This window comes from Ixodes scapularis, unplaced genomic scaffold (assembly GCF_016920785.2).
Source record: "Ixodes scapularis isolate PalLabHiFi unplaced genomic scaffold, ASM1692078v2 PGA_scaffold12__126_contigs__length_90152505, whole genome shotgun sequence".
NCBI classification, from domain to species: Eukaryota; Metazoa; Arthropoda; class Arachnida; order Ixodida; family Ixodidae; genus Ixodes; species Ixodes scapularis.
Window position 1 is genome coordinate 40,881,514 of NW_024609838.1, and position 19,794 is coordinate 40,901,307.

Sequence of the window (19,794 nt, forward strand, 5' to 3'; positions counted from 1 at the left end):
CTAAATCAGTAAATTTAAAAAGATTTCGAGCATGGAGGAAGGGCAGTAGTGCGCTGAAGTTTCCACTCATGCAAGAGGCAGAAGGCTGGTGGCGTCAAAATGGGACGAAAGGAACAAAAATTCAGACATATTTTGGGGACCCTGAAAAACGAAGCATGTGCACCAAGTCTTTCTACAATGACTGATTTAGGGTTTTTTGATAATGCCCAGCAACTTCCTAATTAAAACAATATGTTTACTTTTACAAATTAAAAAGTTAATGACTTCTAGAATCATCCGACTTATCGTGACGATTATCCCCCTTTATTATGTCTCCGTGGTTGTATAACTGACCTGCACAGACTACATTAGTGTGGCTTTCACTGCTTTCTTAAACAAATCTATGAAGCCTAAAACAAAACATCTCGTGTACACCAGCTCAACTCTCCGACGTCGGGCCACTCCAATGGCGCCGCTGTCGGCATTGCGCATGTACAGACACATTTTCTCATGCGAATCTCGTTTCTTCGCATGCGCAGTGCTCGCACCTGATGTGAGCAAAAGGGAGCCTGTTCGTAAACGCGTGTTAGTGTGTAGCGAGTGAGAGCAACACACATTTTTTGTTTCACTGGATTGACACAAGTCGTTGCACTGTACGCTAATCTTGCCACGGCGTTTTCTTCCGTCAGGACAAGCTCGTGCACGCTGCACAGCAGGAAAGTCCGGACGGTGAATGTTCATCCGGTGCATGAGTGGTGCTTCTTGACCGGCAGCACGGACGGGTGAGTTGCTCACGTAACGATTTGAGTTGCCACCCTCGGACACCTGAAATTACCTGACTGTATGAAATCTTTACGTGGAATGTGTTTCATCGACGAATTCTGCAAGAAAACTGTCGCAAAGAGCCGTCACGAAAGGCCGCCACACGACGTAGGCGCGATCACGTGACATCACAGTCACGTGATGTCGAGCAGCACCATATCAACGTAGAGCTGGATCACATGATGTCGTGCCTTCCATAATTACACTCGTATGACAAAAAAAGAAAGAAAATTTTATGTTTGTGTAAAGTATATGGTCGGTCTGCCTCTGAGGTACGCTGGTTGACGGTTTAGGTGAGAAATGTAGCCAGTGCAATACCACTGCAAGCCTGGAATTTTTTAATGTGCATAACGCTGTAGTGTTACGCGACTGCAGGCCGGTACGAGGCTCGTCCGCATCGAAACGGACAGTGGCGGGGATGGAACACATGATCCCTGGGTTCTGCAACGCGAGCTCTCGCTCCACGTGATCCGAGCTGCGGTGCGTTACCACACTCGACCACCGATCTCCCCGCCTCTGCGGTGTGGGTCTCGCCTTCATGTGGCTTCGCGGCTGTCCCAAGCCAGGAAAAATGTGTGTTCTGTGTTCTCGAGCATGTCTTCTCAAAAAGAAACCTTGCGGTATATTGGTGCCGATACGGTATTAGATGCCTGGCATTTATGGGCCAGCCTCGAAGATTTTACACCTGCGGCACGTAGCCTCGATTACATCGCAGCATCACGACACTGTGACGTCACGTGACACGGCGACGATTTAGGCTTTATACATTCACAAAATCCTTGCAGCGTGCCGTTGAGTAGCCTCCATACTGTGCCCGCAAAAGGAGGAGTGGGGGAAAGCTGTATGAATGCTATGCATTTAGAATGCCTTTGGGAATTGCCAAAGAGGCAGCCAATTTTCGTCTTCGTTCCTTTTTAATCTTTGAGAAACGCGTAGGGGAGTGACCGGTATTTGTGGCGCATTTCAGGACGGCCAAACTGTGGGACGTGCGGAACCTCAAGGAGACTCGGAGCAAAAAGGCGGCAGAGGCCATCGCCACCATGGCTCATCACCGCTCGTGCTCCGCGGCCTTTTTCTCGCCGCTTACGGGCAACCAGATCCTCACCACTTCTTTCGACGACACCCTCAAGTGAGTCCCGTGTTTGTTCTATATTTCACCGTCACTCTATTTATGTGTAATGCTGCCCGTCCCTGGAAAAAATTTACTGTTCTTATCGCTTCAAAAATAAGCAACCGTAAAATCTCGTATGAATGCCCACCCATTTTGAAGAGAGAAATGGCGAAAAATATTGGGTGGCGATCTTTGAGAACGAGACAGCGAAAGTTTGTCAAAAATTACCGATAATCACCACAACACCCGCTATCAACCACACAACACGGGAACTGATGTCGCAGATCGCTGGCACAGCAGAGCAGCTGATTCGAGTTTCACAGTGCGATAAATGCGCGGAAGTTGCTACGAACTTGCATGTCACGGGAACCGATATCGCGTACGCAGATCCGAGACACAGCAAATTCAGGTTTATGCTGTGATAGACACGCGAGAACTGTGGGGAACTGTAGACAGCACATATGTAAAGTGTCTGCCAAGCTGATGGAGCAATACTTGTCTCTCTTTCTCTTTGACACAGGGTTTTCGACAGTTCTGAGCTGACAAGCGAGGTCAAGTTGAAGGTGTCGCTCAAGTAAGCTGTCCTGCACGATCATTGTGCGAGACTCTGGTATCACACAGTTTTCTTACGTCCCACGTGCCTTGCAAGGCATTGTACGTGTCTGGTGAAAGGTGTCGGCGAGACAACAAGGAGGTGCGCCGAGTAACATGCTCCTCCTCGGTTGGGTTACGTTGAGAAAATAGCTACCGTATTTTCCACCATTCAAGTCGCAGTTCCTTTCCTAAATTTCCGTCGGTGCATCCTGTAAAATAATGTAATTTACGTTCTTTGGTTTTTTTGCACACGGAAATAATTATGCAAGGAGTAGGCCATCTTGAGATTAACGACAAAGGAGGAACGGCAGAGTGCCTTCTCGACGACCTGCTCTTCTGGCGGTCCAAAGACGATTCGAAGCGTAGCGGCATGGGTTCGCGGCTGTGGCGACTCCGTGCAGATGCAGACCTAAACAAAGAAGAGCGACTTAATAGTGTAGGGTACAACGCACCCACAGATCCATTCTTCTCATGAAAATAAAAGAGATGGCTCGAGGCGCAGCACGCGCACGCGCCTCGGAGAGCGCGTGCAAGAGAAGACGCGCCTCGGAGAGCGCGTGCAAGAGAAGACGCGCCTCGGAGAGCGCGTGCAAGAGAATGCTCTGAAGCCGCCATGACAGGCAGACACGTCGTTCGCTTGTCTCGTTCTATGTCCTCACTTTAAATAACGTGGCAGGGCCTCGCGGCCCCCCACATATTTGGTGACCCGGTCGAGGACCATGGACAACGGCGAACCCCAAAGAGCAGCGGCCGGATCCCCGGCTTCCATCTCATCGGTTGCAGTCCGACTTCCGCCGTACTATGACAGAAACCCGAGGGTCTGGTTTCTGCAGGCTGAGTCCCAGTTTCATCTCAGCGGTGTGACGAGCCAGGAGAGCAAGTATCATCATGTCGTCTCGGCGCTGTCGCTGGCAGCAGCCGACGAAGTATACGACATCCTTGCGCAACCGTCGGCCACAGCTTCCTACGACCAGCTGAAGGCGGCTCTCCTGCAGAGAACCGAGGCATCAGATTGCTCCCGCCTTCAAGAACTTCTTTCGGCGGAAGAACTCGGCGATCGACGTCCGTCTCAGCTGCTAAGGCGGATGACTCAGCTCCTTGGAGATCGCGCCAACACGGTCGGCGACGCTCTGCTGCGGGAGCTATTTATTCAGCGCCTCCCAACCAACGTCCAGATGGTGTTGGCCACCGCTACGGCTCTCGACCTCACAGGCCTCGCAGCCCTGACAGACGCCGTTATTGAAGTTGCCACTCCACCCGTCGCCAGCGTTACATCAGCGGCAGAAGACGGAAGTGAAGCTATGCCTGCCCCGCCAGGCACTCCATCGTTTGACGGCAACCTCGAGCGGCTTTGCCAGCGGTTGGAAGAGAGTGTTACCGCGGCAACTCACCGGCGAGATCGTCCACGCACTCAACAACGACGTGGACGTTCAACATCTCGTTGCAGAAATGCTGACCGTTCCCGCTCCGCAAGTTCAGCGGACGTCTGCGTATACCATCGTCGCTATGGCTCCGACGCCCGGCACTGCCTTCGTCCCTGCTCCTGGAGCAAACCGATAGAGGCAACGAGTAGTCAGAACCTACCAGGAAGTCGCCTATTTTACATCGCCGACAGGACTACGGGAACCCGTTATCTCGTCGATACCGGGGCCGAGGTAAGCGCTGTTCCTGCAAAACGCGCGGATCGATCACAGACGCCCATCTACTACCTTCGGGCTGTGAACAACTCGTCGATCCCCGTCTACAAGGAACGGTCCATCACCATAAAGGCCCGTTCACACTCTTGCGACTGCTTGCGACCTCTTAAACCTGGGTTCCTTAAAACTTCTTAAACCAGAGAACACACTGGCGCCATCTATTGGGAAGCAGTGTAAACTCGGCGGTCCGGCATATTTTTTTTTATTTCTCGCGCAATATCCTTTCTTTTTTTGGCTCGAAAAACTTTTGTCAATGTTATAAGCGAGCCTTTCTATGTGTATTACGCACATTTGACCCCGGAAATCCCGCAAAACCTTCGCTCTTGTGAAATGCAGTTCTAGGGTCACCGCATAGATGGCGCCACAATGTCAGTGTGTCCCCTCATTCTAGAAACATTTAAGAAGTTGTAAGAGATCTCGTCTCTCTCAGTCGTACTCGGTCGCAAGAGTGTGAACGGGCCTTTAATCTTGGCCTCAGACGAGTCTACCGATGGGTATTCCTGGTCGCAGACGTAGGCAACGCGATCATCGGCGCTGACTTCCTACAACACCACAGCCTCCTTGTAGACGTCAAGGAGAGACGTCTGCTCGACTCCACAACGCGACTCTCCGTGCAAGGCGTCTCAACAACTGACACCGCAGGATTCGCGTCAGTCTGCTCTAACATCGACGGGCCATTCCGACCTCCTCTCCAGGATTTTCCAAGCCTCACTCGAGCTCCTGACTGGACCAGACCGGTTTCGCACGATGTCCACCATCACATCGAAACAAGGGGCGCACCGGTTCACTTCCGACCCCGTCGTCTGGCTCCAGAGAAACTCCGCATCGCTCGCGAAGAATTTGAGCACATGCTCGAGCTTGGAATTATCCGACCTTCGTCAAGCAGCTGGGCGTCTCCCCTACACATGGTGTCCAAGAAGAACGGAGATTGGAGACCGTGTGGCGACTATCGCGCACTGAACAAGAGCACAGTGCCCGATAGATACCCCCTCCCAAACATTCAGGACTTTACTGTCAACCTCCAAGGCGCGACCATTTTTTCGAAGGTTGACCTTACCCGCGCGTACCACCAGATCCCCGTCGCTGACGAAGACATCCCAAAGACAGCTATTACAACTCCGTTTGGTCTGTTTGAGTTTCTCCGCATGCCCTTTGGCCTCAGTAATGCGGCTCAAACATTCCAGAGATTCATCGACGCTGTCACGCGCGGGCTTCCCTTCGTATTTGCCTACGTTAACGACTTGTTGGTCGCTAGCTCGACAAAGGAGGAGCACACCAACCACCTCCGTCTTCTTTTCCAAAGACTCTCAGACCACGGCATCATCATCAACGCCGCAAAAAGTGAGTTTGGGAGATCAGAACTCGAGTTTCTGGGACATCGACTGGACCGACACGGCATCAGACCTTTGCCGTCGAAAGTGCAAGTGATCAGGGACTTTCCAAGACCTAGCTCGATCACAAAGCTTCGCCAGTTCCTCGGCCTGGTAAATTTTTACCGCCGGTTCATTCCGAACTGCGCGAGGCTACTCCAGCCTCTTGATTTTCTACTAGCAAAGACTGCACGTGCCACTACCAACCTGCCTTGGAGTGAAGACGCGGAGCAAGCCTTCTGCGAAGTAAAGACTGTACTTGCAGACGCTGTACTTCTGCGACATCCACAACACGATGCCAGAACCTCGATCATGACAGATGCTTCAGCTACGGCTGTTGGGGCGGTCCTACAACAACAGGTGGACGGTGAATGGCAGCCCCTAGCTTTCTTTTCCAAGAAGTTAAAGCCCGCCCAGACCCGCTACAGCGTCTTTGGAAGAGAACTGCTCGCAGCGTACTTGGCCGTCCGGCACTTTCGACACTTTGTCGAAGGTCGCCCCTTCGTCATCTGGACGGACCATAAACCACTCACCTACGCCATCCGCAACTCAAGCTCTGTCTATACCCCTCGAGAGATCCGCCAGCTGGCCTTCTTGTCGGAGTTTACGACGGACATCCGGCATATCAAAGGGAAATCAAACGTCCCCGCTGATGTACTGAGCCGAATTGACGCCGTACCTTCGCCTGCTCCGCAACTCGACATCACGTTGCTGGCTCGTCATCAGGCATCCGACGAGGAGCAACAGCAGCTCCGCACATCAAACAACTCTCTCCAGCTAGAGGATGTTGAGTTCCCAGGAGGCATCACCATCGTCTGCAACACGTCCACAGGAACGCATTGCCCATTCGTTTCGATGGCGCTACGAAGGCCGCTTTTTGATGCCATTCATTCGTTGTCGCATCCCGGCGTGAAGGCAACACAGAAGCTAGTGGCCAATCGCTACGTTTGGCCTCGGCTGAAGTCCGACGTGCGTGACTGGGTGCGGACCTGCTTGGCATGTCAACGAGCCAAGGTTCACCGTCATTCCGTGCCTTCATCCACGAGCTTCCTGCCACCAGATGCCCGTTTCGACAAGGTCCACATCGACCTGGTCGGGCCCCTTCCGACATCTCAAGGGCAACGATACATCCTGACCTGTATCGACCGCTTCACAAGGTGGCCGGAAGCTACACCATTGCCCGACATGACTGCAGCCACCGTCGCCGAGGCATTCGTCTCGTCCTGGGTGGCGCGCTTCGGATGCCCGTCTGAAATCGTCACCGACAGAGGGCGTCAATTCGAATCCAACTTGTTCACCGAGTTGTCCCGAATCCTAGGCATGACGAGATCTCGGACAACTGCATACCATCCGCAGTCTAACTGCCTGGTGGAACGTTTCCACCGACACCTCAAGTTCGCGCTCATGGCCCACGCGAACTCCAAGGAATGGGTACAACAGCTTCCACTCGTCTTACTCGGAGTTCGAACGGCGTTGAAGCAGGACCTCGGCTGTGCAACCTCTGAACTCGTCTATGGGACGACTCTCCGATTACCATCGGACTTTTTCGAGGTCGACCCGTCTCCAAACACGAGGCCAGAAGACTACGCCACAAAGCTGAAGGAGGTTTTTGCAGACCTACGACCAGTTCCTACGCGCGCGGTATCTGCCAAGACTCCTTACGTCTCTCAGGACTTGTACAGTGCAACGCATGTGTTCGTGCGCCAAACAGCCAGACGGAAACCGCTCCAACCACACTATATAGGACCGTTCCCGGTTCTGGAAAAGAAGCCAAGTGGCTTCGTTGTACAGATCAATGGACGACGAGACACCATCGCTCTCGAGCGTCTAAAGCCAGCCCATCTCGAGCACGCACCCGTGAACCTCATCACATGTGAGACGCGCGAGGAAAGTCCGAAGTCTCGCAGGAAGTCTGCTCAAGTTCATTGGACAAACTCATGGCCAGAGCTAGCGCCCTAATTGTGTGTTGTCGTTGTTCTTTTCGTTTTCTTTAATCGCTCGTTGGGGCTCCTCGCTAAGGGGGGGCATATCTGTAGGGTACAACGCACCCACAGATCCATTCTTCTCATGAAAATAAAAAAGATGGCTCGAGGCGCAGCACGCGCACGCGCCTCGGAGAGCGCGTGCAAGAGAAGACGCGCCTCGGAGAGCGCGTGCAAGAGAATGCTCTGAAGCCGCCATGACAGGCAGACACGTCGTTCGCTTGTCTCGTTCTATGTCCTCACTTTAAATAACGTGGCAGGGCCTCGCGGCCCCCCACAATAGTAATAATAATATTGATCTTTTTTTCTTTTGCTTCACAAACAAAGGGCGAGACAAGGTGAAAAGCTGAAAATATGCATCTTGAGGAGGCCCCTATAGCAGAAAGCAGCAGAAAAGATGCCAACGTTACCACGAAAATGGCCATTTGTAGGGAGGTGCGACATCTACAATGGTGTGACTTATAAACTGGAAAATATGATTGGTTTAACAGCACCGATCTTCTAATTCGGGGGTTCTCCAACTCTCGAGTAGCCCCTTGTGATCTCGTCATCGATCCAGTAAAGCGGTGCGGAAGCTTGCAGACCTTGTAAAGAAAAATGCTCGTACGGAAGAGTGCCGGGCTCGTAGTTATGCGTCAATGGGTGACTCTGGCCTGATTAAAGAGTGCCTATACTCGAAAAACTCTTTGCTTAGGGGAGGGACGGCCGAATCTGAGATACCATGAAAGTATTGCTCTGGGGAACGTTACTGGGACCAGAGGTTGAGAACCTATGCCTCAGACAGTCTATCGCAGGCAAGAGGCAAACAGTCTGAGAGTATCAGGAGGCATTGCGCGACTTTCAAAGGGGGTCCCGTGTTTCTAAAATTCTTCTTCTTTTTTTTTTTATTAATTGGGAAGTGTTTTGTAGGGGTTTATTCATTTTCATTTATGTTCCGTGTTTTTGTGTATAATTTTTTGGCTTCGGACAAAAAATTTGGGTTTTTCAGGGCTTCTGTTTAGCGAACAGTACACAGGCACGAGAGTCTCCAAGCTCCAATGTTACTCGAGCGCTTGAAAAACGTTTCATACCAATAAGAGATGGAAACGAAATAAGGTGTGGCGTTCCGAAGAAAAAAGCAGCCTTGCGGACGGTTCGGTGGGGGCTGTGTTCCGGGTTGACGTTGGATAAAGCCGTAGATAAAGATTTCTTTTGCGTGAAGCTTGACTTTTTGTTACCCAAAAACGGCTCCAAATGGGGGTCTGTCGGCTTTCCCCCGATTTCGATAAAACCGGCTCGGGGTGTTGATTTTCGGGGTTCGTCGGTGTAAAAGTAAACTCGGAAAATTGTTTTTATTTATTTACACAAACAACCTGCAGCGCCGAAGCATTATAGCAGGGAAACACAAAATAAAACAGATACTCACAAACATAAATACAATGGCAAAAATACAATAAATACTGTTAAATAAAAGAACACACACAAACTCTTGAATGTTAAAAAATTTAGGATATTGAAATTTAGGATTTTTACGAGTCGCGTACGCCGTCTTGTAAAAAGTGCACGCGAGACGACGAGACGTGTGCCAAGGAATATGCACATCCGAAATTAGGTTATGTCGTGGGAATGAATGCATTTGCTATACTCTGTTTCACCTTATGATGTACCGCAGGAAAGGCCACAAGCGCAGGCTCCTTGCTCTAGGGCACATCTCGGCGGCACAAGCTCTCGTGCGTTAAGAGCAGCTCCCAACGCTATGAGCTCGCGCTTCTAGCCTTCTCTGCGGTACAGCATAAGGTGAAACGGAGTATAGCAGCGACCTTCCAAATATTTAGAGGTGTGCGAATATCAGAATCTCTGAAGCCAATTGAATCGAAGAATAAAGCTTGCAATTTGAATTGAATATTTTTGAATACGAATAGTAGTTTCGATTAAGAACATTTTTGAAAACAAATTTTTTCTATTTGATGTGAGTTCAACAAGAATTCTCAATCAAAACACAACTGGAATATTTTTTTTCCAACAAACATTTATGAAAGTGTTGATTTTATAGCAATAAGAAAAATGTCACAGATGTGATTGATAAAAAACAGATGAAATAAAAGATGAGTCAGTAAAACACCATTCAAGGAGTGAAGTTACAGAACGTAATTGTAAGTACACAAGTGGAGGCGGGTTGGCAAACCGCAGCGCAGTCGGAGATTGCGTTGCGGACGAACGCAACCACGTGAATGTAAACGAAAGTACACGAGCGGTGGCGGGTTGACAAGCCACAATACAAAGTCGAAGATTGTATCGCGTAGCTGCACCGACTTTGTGCAATTTCTTTTCATGCTGGTGAACGCAACCATGTGAACGTAAACGGAAGTACACAGGCAGGGGCGGGTTGGCAGGTCACAGCAGAGTTGAAAATTGTGCGATCGCGTTGCGTGGCCGCACTGACTGTGCCATCTCTTTCCGTGTGCAATAGCTCTGCCGGTAGAGGGCACCACAAAAAGGCAATAAATTAAGAAAACAGTGTTTTTTTTTTACTTTTACCAGTGCGAACGGGTAGTAGTAAATAACTTACCAGTGAAAACAGGTAGAAGTAGAAGTTTACTCACTTTTACCAGTGCAAATGGGTAGAAATAAATAACAAAAGGAATACTGGTTAACTGACGAACTGGAAAATTAAGCGGAAAATACTACAAGCCAGATATCGCCGATAGCCGAGGTCAGCCGTAAATCCATATCCGAATCCATAGCACCTTGGCTACTGTAGTGACTGTAGGAAGGACTGCAGTGAGTGTTGTCCGTCGCATTTGTGCTCACGACGATGCACGTGCCGTTGCAAATTGTAGTCCCTCATCGAATCTATTGCAGCGTTTGTGCCAGGATCACTTCGCCATCTCCGCAATCCAGATAAAATGGCAAGCAAATGACAGATCGCACTATTGCAAGCAAATAACTTTCCAGTGCATCACACAAACAAAAAGGCACTTAGGTCGGCTTTTTGGGTTTGCCAAGCTCAAAACCAAACTGTGCAGTCCAAAAACAAAACAGAAAGCTTGACCATGAATTGACACTAATCAGCGAGTTACGCGTTATTGGTAGTTTTCGCAGTATTTGAAGAACTCAAATACTTTGAACAGTGGAAGTGTGAAGCCAATCGAATTGCATAGCAAGCATCAATCGCGAAGTCTAGAATATTCGCACACCCCTACAAATCTTTCCACACTTTCTGGAAGCTTCACATCTCTAAGCATACATCTTTTCGGCACTTGTCACCCAGGCGAAAACTGCCGAGTCGCTAGGCTGTGGAGACGTTTCCGACGTCCAATATTCTGCGGAAGAGCTCTACTGCGCATGCTTGGAACAAGTTTTACGGGGGTCCGTAATCGTTTCATCGAAACACGTTTCGGGGAAAAAACGCTTTGTGGACGCACATTTCGTTGACTCTGGGATGTTTCGTGAACAGCTTTTTGTAGGCACGTTTCATCGACACCCTGGCGTTTCGTGAAGACTCCTTTCATGGGCACATGCTCTTGCGATGTTTTGTCGACAATATATTTTTCACTAAGTGCGTAATAAAATCTGGAAGCTGTTAAAGGCTAGCGTGATTCACCGTGGTGTATAGGGGGCCTGAGGCAGCAGCTTTGGGACACCCCTTCCCTCTCCCCTCCTGTAAACCAGGCAAGACGCAAAAAGCCTTTCAACAAAATGTCGCGTGTCAACAAAACGACCTCTTGACAAAATGTCGTTCGACGAACTGATTGCCACTGGTTTCGTGGCCCACTATGGGTAGAACTTGAGAGAGAGGAGGAGATGAGTGCGCGAGAAGACAACAGAACGCCGGGCTCTGGTTGGCACGATTAGCGAGTAGACGCAAAGCTAGTTTGAACGCATTTTGAACAATGAGTGGATACAAAGGCAGCCGGCTTTTTGTCTATCTACTACTCTTCACTATCTACACTAGAGAGCTCGGCTCTCTAGTGTCCCCGCACCCTCTAGTCTCCTTTCTCTCAGTTTCTACTCATATAGACAAAAGAGGACAGCTCACAGAAGCGAATCGTTAGAATAGTCCACACAAAAAATACTAGAATCTGAAGCGTTGACACACACTGCTTTAGTACCCTTCATAAAAGGCAAGTTCCAATCATTTTCACTAAAATTTCTTCTCTAACATGTACTCTATACACGCTCGGAACAGGCACAACAACATGACGGGGCGCTGGCTGACGCCGTTCAAGGCCGTCTGGATGCCCGGATGCGAGGACCTCTTCCTCGTCGGGAGCATGGAGTACCCGCGCCGTGTGGAGGTGTTCTCGTCTGCTGGGACCCTGCAACACACGCTGAAGGGAGACAGCCTGACGTCCATCTGTTCGCTCGTGGACGTTCATCCCGACCGCTTCGTCGTCGCCGGCGGGAACTCAAGCGGAAGGGTGCACGTGTTCGTCGAAGCGTAGCAAGTTTCTCCTCGTTATGCACAACGAAGTTTGCTTTGCATTCCGGTTAGCGTTCCAAAGGCTCGTTCGCACATTTGCGTCTGAGCATGCTTGAGTACGTTGTGTTCGGTTGTAATCGTTTGTGACGAAAGATTTAACAGCGCCATCTGTTAGATGGCCCTGGAAACTTTTCGATCAATGTATAAAGTTTCATCATTTTTTCCACATCATTCTCCTGCTGCGGGCTTGAAATGATTGTGACGACATTATAAGTGGCTGTTTCTCGTGTATGGTGCATGGATTTTATCCTGCAAAGCCCATAGTCTAGTTATATCCTGTTCCAGGGCTACCCAAGTGATGGCACCAGTTTGCCAGTGTGATATCTCATTTTAAGAGAATGCAACGCACTCGAATACCAACAAACGCAAACGTGCAAAACAGCCTTAACTTTTCGTCATTTTGTATAGCCATTTTATGCATAGACTTGTTGGTTTTACTTGGTTTGGATTTGTGCCGTGCTCCTGAAGTGTCGAGAGGATAGCTATCTGAAGAATTTTAATGAGGGATTTTATGTATAGCAGTTTCTTTTTTTTTACTCTTACAATGGCAAGATAGCTGTGTGTCGTTTTTTTTTTTTAACTTGCTTTTGTTTGCACTAAGGTTTCAAACTTGAATACCGACAAACGCAAACGTGCGAAACAGCCTTAACTTTTCGTCATTTTGTATAGCCATTTTATGCATAGACTTGTTGGTTTTACTTGGTTTGGATTTGTGCCGTGCTCCTGAAGTGTCGAGAGGATAGCTATCTGAAGAATTTTAATGAGGGATTTTATGTATAGCAGTTTCTTTTTTTTTTTACTCTTACAATGGCAAGATAGCTGTGTGTCGTTTTTTTTTTTTTTTAACTTGCTTTTGTTTGCACTAAGGTTTCAACCTTGAATACCGACAAACGCAAACGTGCGAAACAGCCTTAACTTTTCGTCATTTTGTATAGCCATTTTATGCATAGACTTGTTAGTTTTACTTGGTTTGGATTTGTGCCGTGCTCCTGAAGTGTCGAGAGGATAGCTATCTGAAGAATTTTAATGAGGGATTTTATGTATAGCAGTTTTTTTTTTTTTACTCTTACAATGGCAAGATAGCTGTGTGTCGTTTTTTTTTTTTTTTAACTTGCTTTTGTTTGCACTAAGGTTTCAACCTTGAATACCGACAAACGCAAACGTGCGAAACAGCCTTAACTTTTCGTCATTTTGTATAGCCATTTTATGCATAGACTTGTTGGTTTTACTTGGTTTGGATTTGTGCCATGCTCCTGAAGTTGCAAGAGGATAGCTATCTGAAGAATTTTAATGAGGGATTTTATGTATAGCAGTTTCTTTTTTTTTACTCTTACAATGGCAAGATAGCTGTGTGTCTATGTTTCTTTTTTTTAACTTGCTTTTGTTTGCACTAAGGTTGCAACCTTTTCATGGTAGTGCTGTGAGTCTATGAAACGTGTCTCTCTCTAGGTTTCGCTCCTTGAAGTAATGCTTTCTGCAATACAGCATTTGCAATTTCTTCAATTAAAGTTGCAAATTTCAAGACTCGGTTACCGAAAGAAAAAAAAAAAGTTTTAATCTTTTTAATTTATAAAGTGTTTTAGGCTGTTTCAAAGCATTCCATAAAGAAAACCTTATGAGCGAGTCAGTTACTACCAGCCCTGTCGATCAGTAACCTTTGCAGTGGACCTAATAAATGGCCCGTCAGATCCAGCCTTCACGTTTCAAAAACCTCGAGATTTTGCCCTGGATGGTTATTTCGTGAAACTACCCAAAGTATGTTTGAAAAGCGTGTTAAGCTGTTTTATAGCTTTCCAAGTTTGTGAAGGCTCTTTTTGTGCATATGCAAGTGTCTTCCAGTGGTTCATGTTTGTACATGTGCTCCAGTAAATACCGGCAGCATTATTGGGGACTCATTGCATGTTTTTGAACCTATTTTTGTGGCTTTGTCTTCAGGTCGCCGGGCGCCGTGAATATCCGATTCGCTTGAGAAAGCTGGCGAGCGAACCTGCCTCTACAATTTTTAGGGGCGAAGCTCCTTAGGGTCTAGCCTTGTCCGTCCGGCGTCCGTGCTCACATCGATTGCCATCCCATCAGTCTTCTTTAAAAAAAAAAAATGTTTGCGCAGTCGACAGGATTCGAACCTGTGCGGGGAGACCCCAATGGATTTCTAGTCCGTTGCCGTAACCACTTGGCCACGACTGCGGGACGAGTGGGGGGCTCTGAAGCCTGGTTTACATGACAGCGACTTCATCGTATCGACTCCACTCGTTCTTCGAACAAAGCCGACGCGGCAACGTTTACATGAATGCGCACCAAGCCCAACACGAAGGTGGCGCCATGCCGTGTCAAAGCTCAAAGTTATGCAGTTCAGGCACCAGCCGCACCACGTTTTCTGGTGCATCGCACATAGGCCACGTGGAGGCTTTTCTGGCCTTTCGACGCGTTCAGTGAACGTAAAGATTTTGCCCGCCGTCTTCGGTGCTGTGGAAGAAGCTACGAGACGGAAGAAACATCAAAACCCAAGTGTTTAGGGCTCCAGGCCGGGCCGCCGGGTCACTCTGGACCAGAGGCGACGTGTGTGCGCACGCTTTGAGAAAGCCTCCGTGCTTCGCCGCGCCAGACCTCGCCGACCGCGACCGGACCGACCGGACCCAGAGTCCGAAAGGCTCCTGCGCAGCCAGGAACGGCACCGAGGTAGGAGCTGCTCGCTCTGCGCTACCATGCAGTGCTCTACAGTGCTCGGAGCTCTCGGTGTCGTTCGTGCTTGCGCCGAAGCTTTTGGGACTCCTTCGGACGCGCAAGTCGTACTTCGCAAGGCTTGGACGGGGGCCGTCTTCACCGAGCAGCTCCGCTATATTCCGCTTACTTATGATGGAAATAAAAGCTCGCGTTTGTTCTCGGGAAAAAAATGCGGGCGACCATACGGAACTGCTCTCTGCGCCGCCGACGAGGTTGGCCGCCGCCATGTTCTCAGCTGTTCACTCGCTCCCGCAGCGAGCGCCTTCTGATAATCCTCCTTGTTCCAAAATGCGATGCGACCTCCGTGTACATGGGCTGAATGAATGCGCACTCGCCATCTCGATCCACCTCTGTCTAGCAACTTGAATGCGATGCGCTTTCTTTGCTCATTATGCCGTTTACATGACCGCGTCGAAGGCGACAACTGGATTTGATGCGACTAAATCTCATTTATGTAAACGCGGCTTGAGATGTGGTAGTAACTCAAGACCTGGGGATGTCATGGATGAAACGTTGCATGTTGCTGCTCAACGTCTATACAGGAGAGGGCGCTGCAATCAAATGCGTATATAATCGCGTTAAACTTTGCATGCATTGGCTCAACGTTTATAGACGAGAGGGCGCTGTGGTCAAATGCTCAACTGCGTATATAATCACGATCCATGCCACACATTCTCTTTCTGACATGGACCGTTAGCTTAAAGGGAAGATGGGGCACTTCTACATTTGAGAAAAAACGCTTGAATTGCGTTCATTTGGCCTTTAGAATAACAGATATCAAAATTGTATTTCAATGCGACGCGCTGGAGAGCCATACGAGCAATTTCAAAATAGGACTGAAGCCCCGCCTCCCTAGCCTTGGGCAGCCAAAAGAGCCGTCGATGACGTCACGGACAGCGACTGTCTTTTTCATTTTTCTCGCGTTTAACAATACTTACGCAGCAAATCGTTTGGGTATTCGGATTCACGGGGTAAAAATACACTAAAATTCACCTCTAACTCATTTTTTTCAAGAAGCTCCGTAGCTTCCCTTTAAGCGGTGGAGATGCGTTCCCATGGCTTCTAGCGGGTCTAAGCTGATCCGCTAGAAGAACCACTGGCTCTGCATTTCACCAACCATAAAGCAGTAATAATGAGGTCGAAACGCAACCCGAAATGTATCACTACCTATGAGCAATAAAAAAAAATCGGCACTGCCTATGAACAATACAATCAGTATCATCAGCACCACCAGAGCTTCGCCCCAATCAACATCATTCACCACGTGGAGATGCTGCCTCTTTTTTATTCTAGCTGCTAGGTGCCGTCGATTTAGCAGAAGTCGTCAATAAGTAAGTGTTTTAGTGAGCAGCGGCGAATACCGTACACAGCGCCAGAGATGAGACGAATCTGCCGACGTTTGAGTTCCATTAGTTTCACCTTTATCAAACTTTTAATGCAGAGTTTGACTGAAGTTCAGCTGTTACGCACATGCGCGGAAATTGCAATCGAGCCAACGCCACCTAGGAAAATGGGCGCAATATTTATTGGGAATAGACTCAATGGATTTACCTACGCCGGCTACGCTCGGTGCACATACTGGACTTTCCTGCATTGTGTTAGAAATAGGCTGAATATGATCTACAATATCTAAACGACAATCGCACATTTGTATTTTGAGCCAGATGGCTGTATTTTTCGTTATAAACGGCCCACTTTGGCGAGCGCTCGGAAGGCAGCCAGCGAAGAGCACGTGACACCTGTTGCAATCGTGACGTAGAATGTTTCGGGACGAGCAAAGCTGTGGTGAGGCTTATGTTGACAGGATGTCCTAGCCGTTCCAGCCACTGAAGTGGCTGAAGCACGCCATCGATCGAACCACTGTAACTAACCCCAAAGCTGCTTTTGTACGAATTTTGAGTGACGTGTTTGATCTTCTACAACCTTGTAGAGGAACAAAACCAACGTCTGGAACACATAAGAGAGTCTCGGGGAGGGGGGAGTTCCTCCTTCCACTCTTCTCGTGGTGGCCGGAGGCAATACGGGCATCATCACTACCTCTCAAGGTTCCTAGATGGGCATTACAAACGAGGCGTTAGCGACATTCACCAGGTGCTCTTTGCTAATCGTTTAATTGGTTTTAAAATTCCTTTCCGTGTCTTTTTCAACGAGAGATTGGTGTGTGTGATATGGCACTGGGTTTCCTTGAACACGAATAGACCAAGGAATAAGCGCCAAAATTTTGTTGTATTGCTTAACGTACAAAGTGATGTCTAAAAACTACCGCAAAAGTTCATCAAAAATTGTGAAATGTTTTGTGCAGAAGTCTGGCAGCACTTCAAAAGTCGAACTGTGTAGAACTTTGTCAAAAGCTTGAAGGTTTGTTGAACCTCAAGGTTCTGTGAATGTTTGCAACAACTGCAAAGTAGGGGTGGGCGAACATTAAACATTTCGAATACGAATCGAATACTATACGCTTAATATTCATATTCGATTCGTAAACCAAGCCTTTGGTATTTTCCGAATATTCGTCGTAACACGCATATTCTAAATTAATTGAATATTCGATAATGTGTTCACAAGCCTAAGTTTTGCTTTCAGTTGCAATTTCGGTAAGCAAGGCCCATTGACAGCAACATAGCTGCATGGCTGCTTCAAACCCTTCAAATGCTTCAAACTAAACTGGTGGCGTCGGTGCAAGGAGGTTTGCATCGGTGTAATCTGCGAGTTTCTGCTCCCTTGCGACTCCTGATTTTTAAACTGTGCTCACTTCAGTGTTCGCCCACCCGTGTTATGGCGGATGGAGGGATAGAGGGGAACCGTCTGCGAATCGGATGAACGAACAGGGAACGGCACCAAAACGAAGAGAGAGGAGCGCTATTTGGAGATATTTTGCAAGAATTCCGGCATCGATGGCGGAATGTATGGCATGCAAGTCAACGCTTAAAACGCCCACAGGTACGGCAACGCCCCTTGTCAACCATCTCAAAGTATGCCTCCTGCGTTGTTGAAAGAGTATCGTGGGATTACCACTAGTACGTCAGGAAAAGATCAACCGACGCTGACAGACTTCATGCGCTGCACGAAGTCCGTCAGCTAGAAAAGAGGGTGCGAGCGCTAAATAACAAGGGGGCCGCCGTGGTGGTGCTTGATTCACACTGGAGCCTTACAGTATTGTGGAAGACTGCGGCTTCAAAGAACTTCTCACAGAAGCCGTTACCATCTATCGCCAACCATCACGCTCTATACTCTCGCGTGTGCTTGTGCCACGAATGTGACGACACCCGAAAGAAGGTGAAATCAAAGCTCAACAGTGTCTTTAAAGGTGGCACTACCGCTGTTGCCTTCAACAGCGACATGTGGACATTGCGCGCCAGCGAAAGTTATGAACTTCACCTGCAGTCTTCTCACTCCAAAATTCATGATGAAGCGGTTCACAACACAGTGAACACTCGACACGAAGTGGTTCACACCACAGTGAACACTCGACACATGGCTACCAGTCACAGTGCTGTGAACAGTCACGAGAGCAATTAGGCTCAACGCCGTCAGCAGATGTTTGGCAAGCATTTGACCACTTAGCCAAAAGTGCAATGGAAAGCAAAGTGCTTTCAGCTTCAGAATGGAAAGTTGTAGCGTATGCGGAGGAGGCACTGCTAAAGAGAGAGTGTGGTCCGTGTGGGTGGTGCCGAACTGCCGGGTACTTAAGATATTCGAGTTTGGTGAAGCTTTGCATAAAATACCCGGCAATACCTGCCACTTCAGTGCCGAGTGAGAGAGATTTTCTCTGTGGCTGGAGGTGTAGTTTACGCTCGAAGGGAGCGCCTCCTACCTGACCATGTGCGGCAGTCGATTTTTCTGCATGACAACTTGTAATCCTCCCTACAACTAGAATTTTTGTTTTTATGTTTTTATTCTCGCTAACACGAGTGCCGTGAAAAATCTAGTTGCAGAGAAGATTACAAGTTGTCATGCAGAAAAATCACCTGCAGTTTAAAAATCAAAAGAAAAATGTCAACTGCAGTTCCCACATGTGAAAATAAAAATGCTGTGAATAAATGCACCTGCCTTCGACTATTCGATTCGATATTCGAAGCTAACTATTTGTATTCGAAAATATTAATATTCGCACACCCCGACTGCAAAGTTATTGAACTTGCAGTTTTGGTTCTGTCCGTGTTTTTCAAACCGAGTCTCTACCGGCAATGATGAATAAGTGATGCTTGTGGCAGGCAGGCATTCCCTCTTTGGAATGTAGGATTTGTTCCCAACTGATTACGAGCAGTGTCATGGTATCAAAGGAATGCTTAGGAAGCTCGCTCCAGCAACACGAAACAAATGCTCGGCACAGTTTATTTTTTAGATTGTCGGCTCGACCGGAAGGCCTGCCTTACACCGACGTCGCGGCACTGGAAAGCGCGGGAATATTTGAGAGTGGGTTTTTTGCATCATTTTAATTTGCTGATTTCACAATAACTAGGTAGTACTGCATTCTGATACCAAACGGCAAATCTGAAAGAGTAAAGGCCGGGGACTCGGAGAACGCGGTGGGGGTAGCTCAGACGATTGCCGGAGTGCACCTTTAAGTTCGACCGCAGCACTAACAGTCCGTCGTCACGGCGCTCGTTGCTTTTGCGGGTTTGCCATCGCCGGTTACGGCAGTAGTGCACAGAACAGATCGCAAGATGCCGGTGCATTCATTGTGCGCGATTGACTTAGTCGGTAATAATGAACGCACAAAGACGACAAGCGCCGTGACAATGCACTTTTGGCGCTGCTCAATCGGCTTTGTCGGGTCGTAGAGTCGGCCGCAGTCACACTTAAAGCGAAACAGAGTGTGGCGGTGGCACAGCGGTGGATACGGATACGAATTTAGCTGTGAAGCGTTCGGCGTCAGACCAGTCTATGGAAACTCCGGCAGATATGCTTCGGTGACTGCGGCTGCGGTAGCCTCTATTTTATCGGCACTTCTACGATAAACTGCCCGAATTACTACAGCCGACGGCATTCCTCGGTGGCCCCTGCTGCCTATATAGGGGTGTGTTCAGGTAAGATTGAACACGTCAGTCCGGTTTGC

At 48.5% G+C, this 19,794-nt stretch overlaps 1 protein-coding gene across 4 annotated transcripts in view; it reads left to right on the forward strand.

Moving 5' to 3' along the window:
* LOC8039121 (WD repeat-containing protein 76) overlaps positions 1 to 13,908 on the forward strand; it is a 51,115-nt gene extending 37,207 nt beyond the window's left edge. For 3 of the 4 annotated variants that reach the window (XM_029981330.2, XM_029981329.2, XM_002413150.3), the window contains 4 exons: positions 669 to 761; positions 1,769 to 1,930; positions 2,433 to 2,486; positions 11,724 to 13,908. In XM_029981330.2, the coding sequence (XP_029837190.2) occupies positions 669 to 761; positions 1,769 to 1,930; positions 2,433 to 2,486; positions 11,724 to 11,979 (565 nt within the window). In that variant the 3' untranslated portion in view covers positions 11,980 to 13,908. The remainder of the gene's footprint in view (positions 1 to 668; positions 762 to 1,768; positions 1,931 to 2,432; positions 2,487 to 11,723) is intronic. The other variant, XR_006077565.1, reaches the window with a different exon arrangement.
* Positions 13,909 to 19,794: the final 5,886 nt, after the last annotated feature.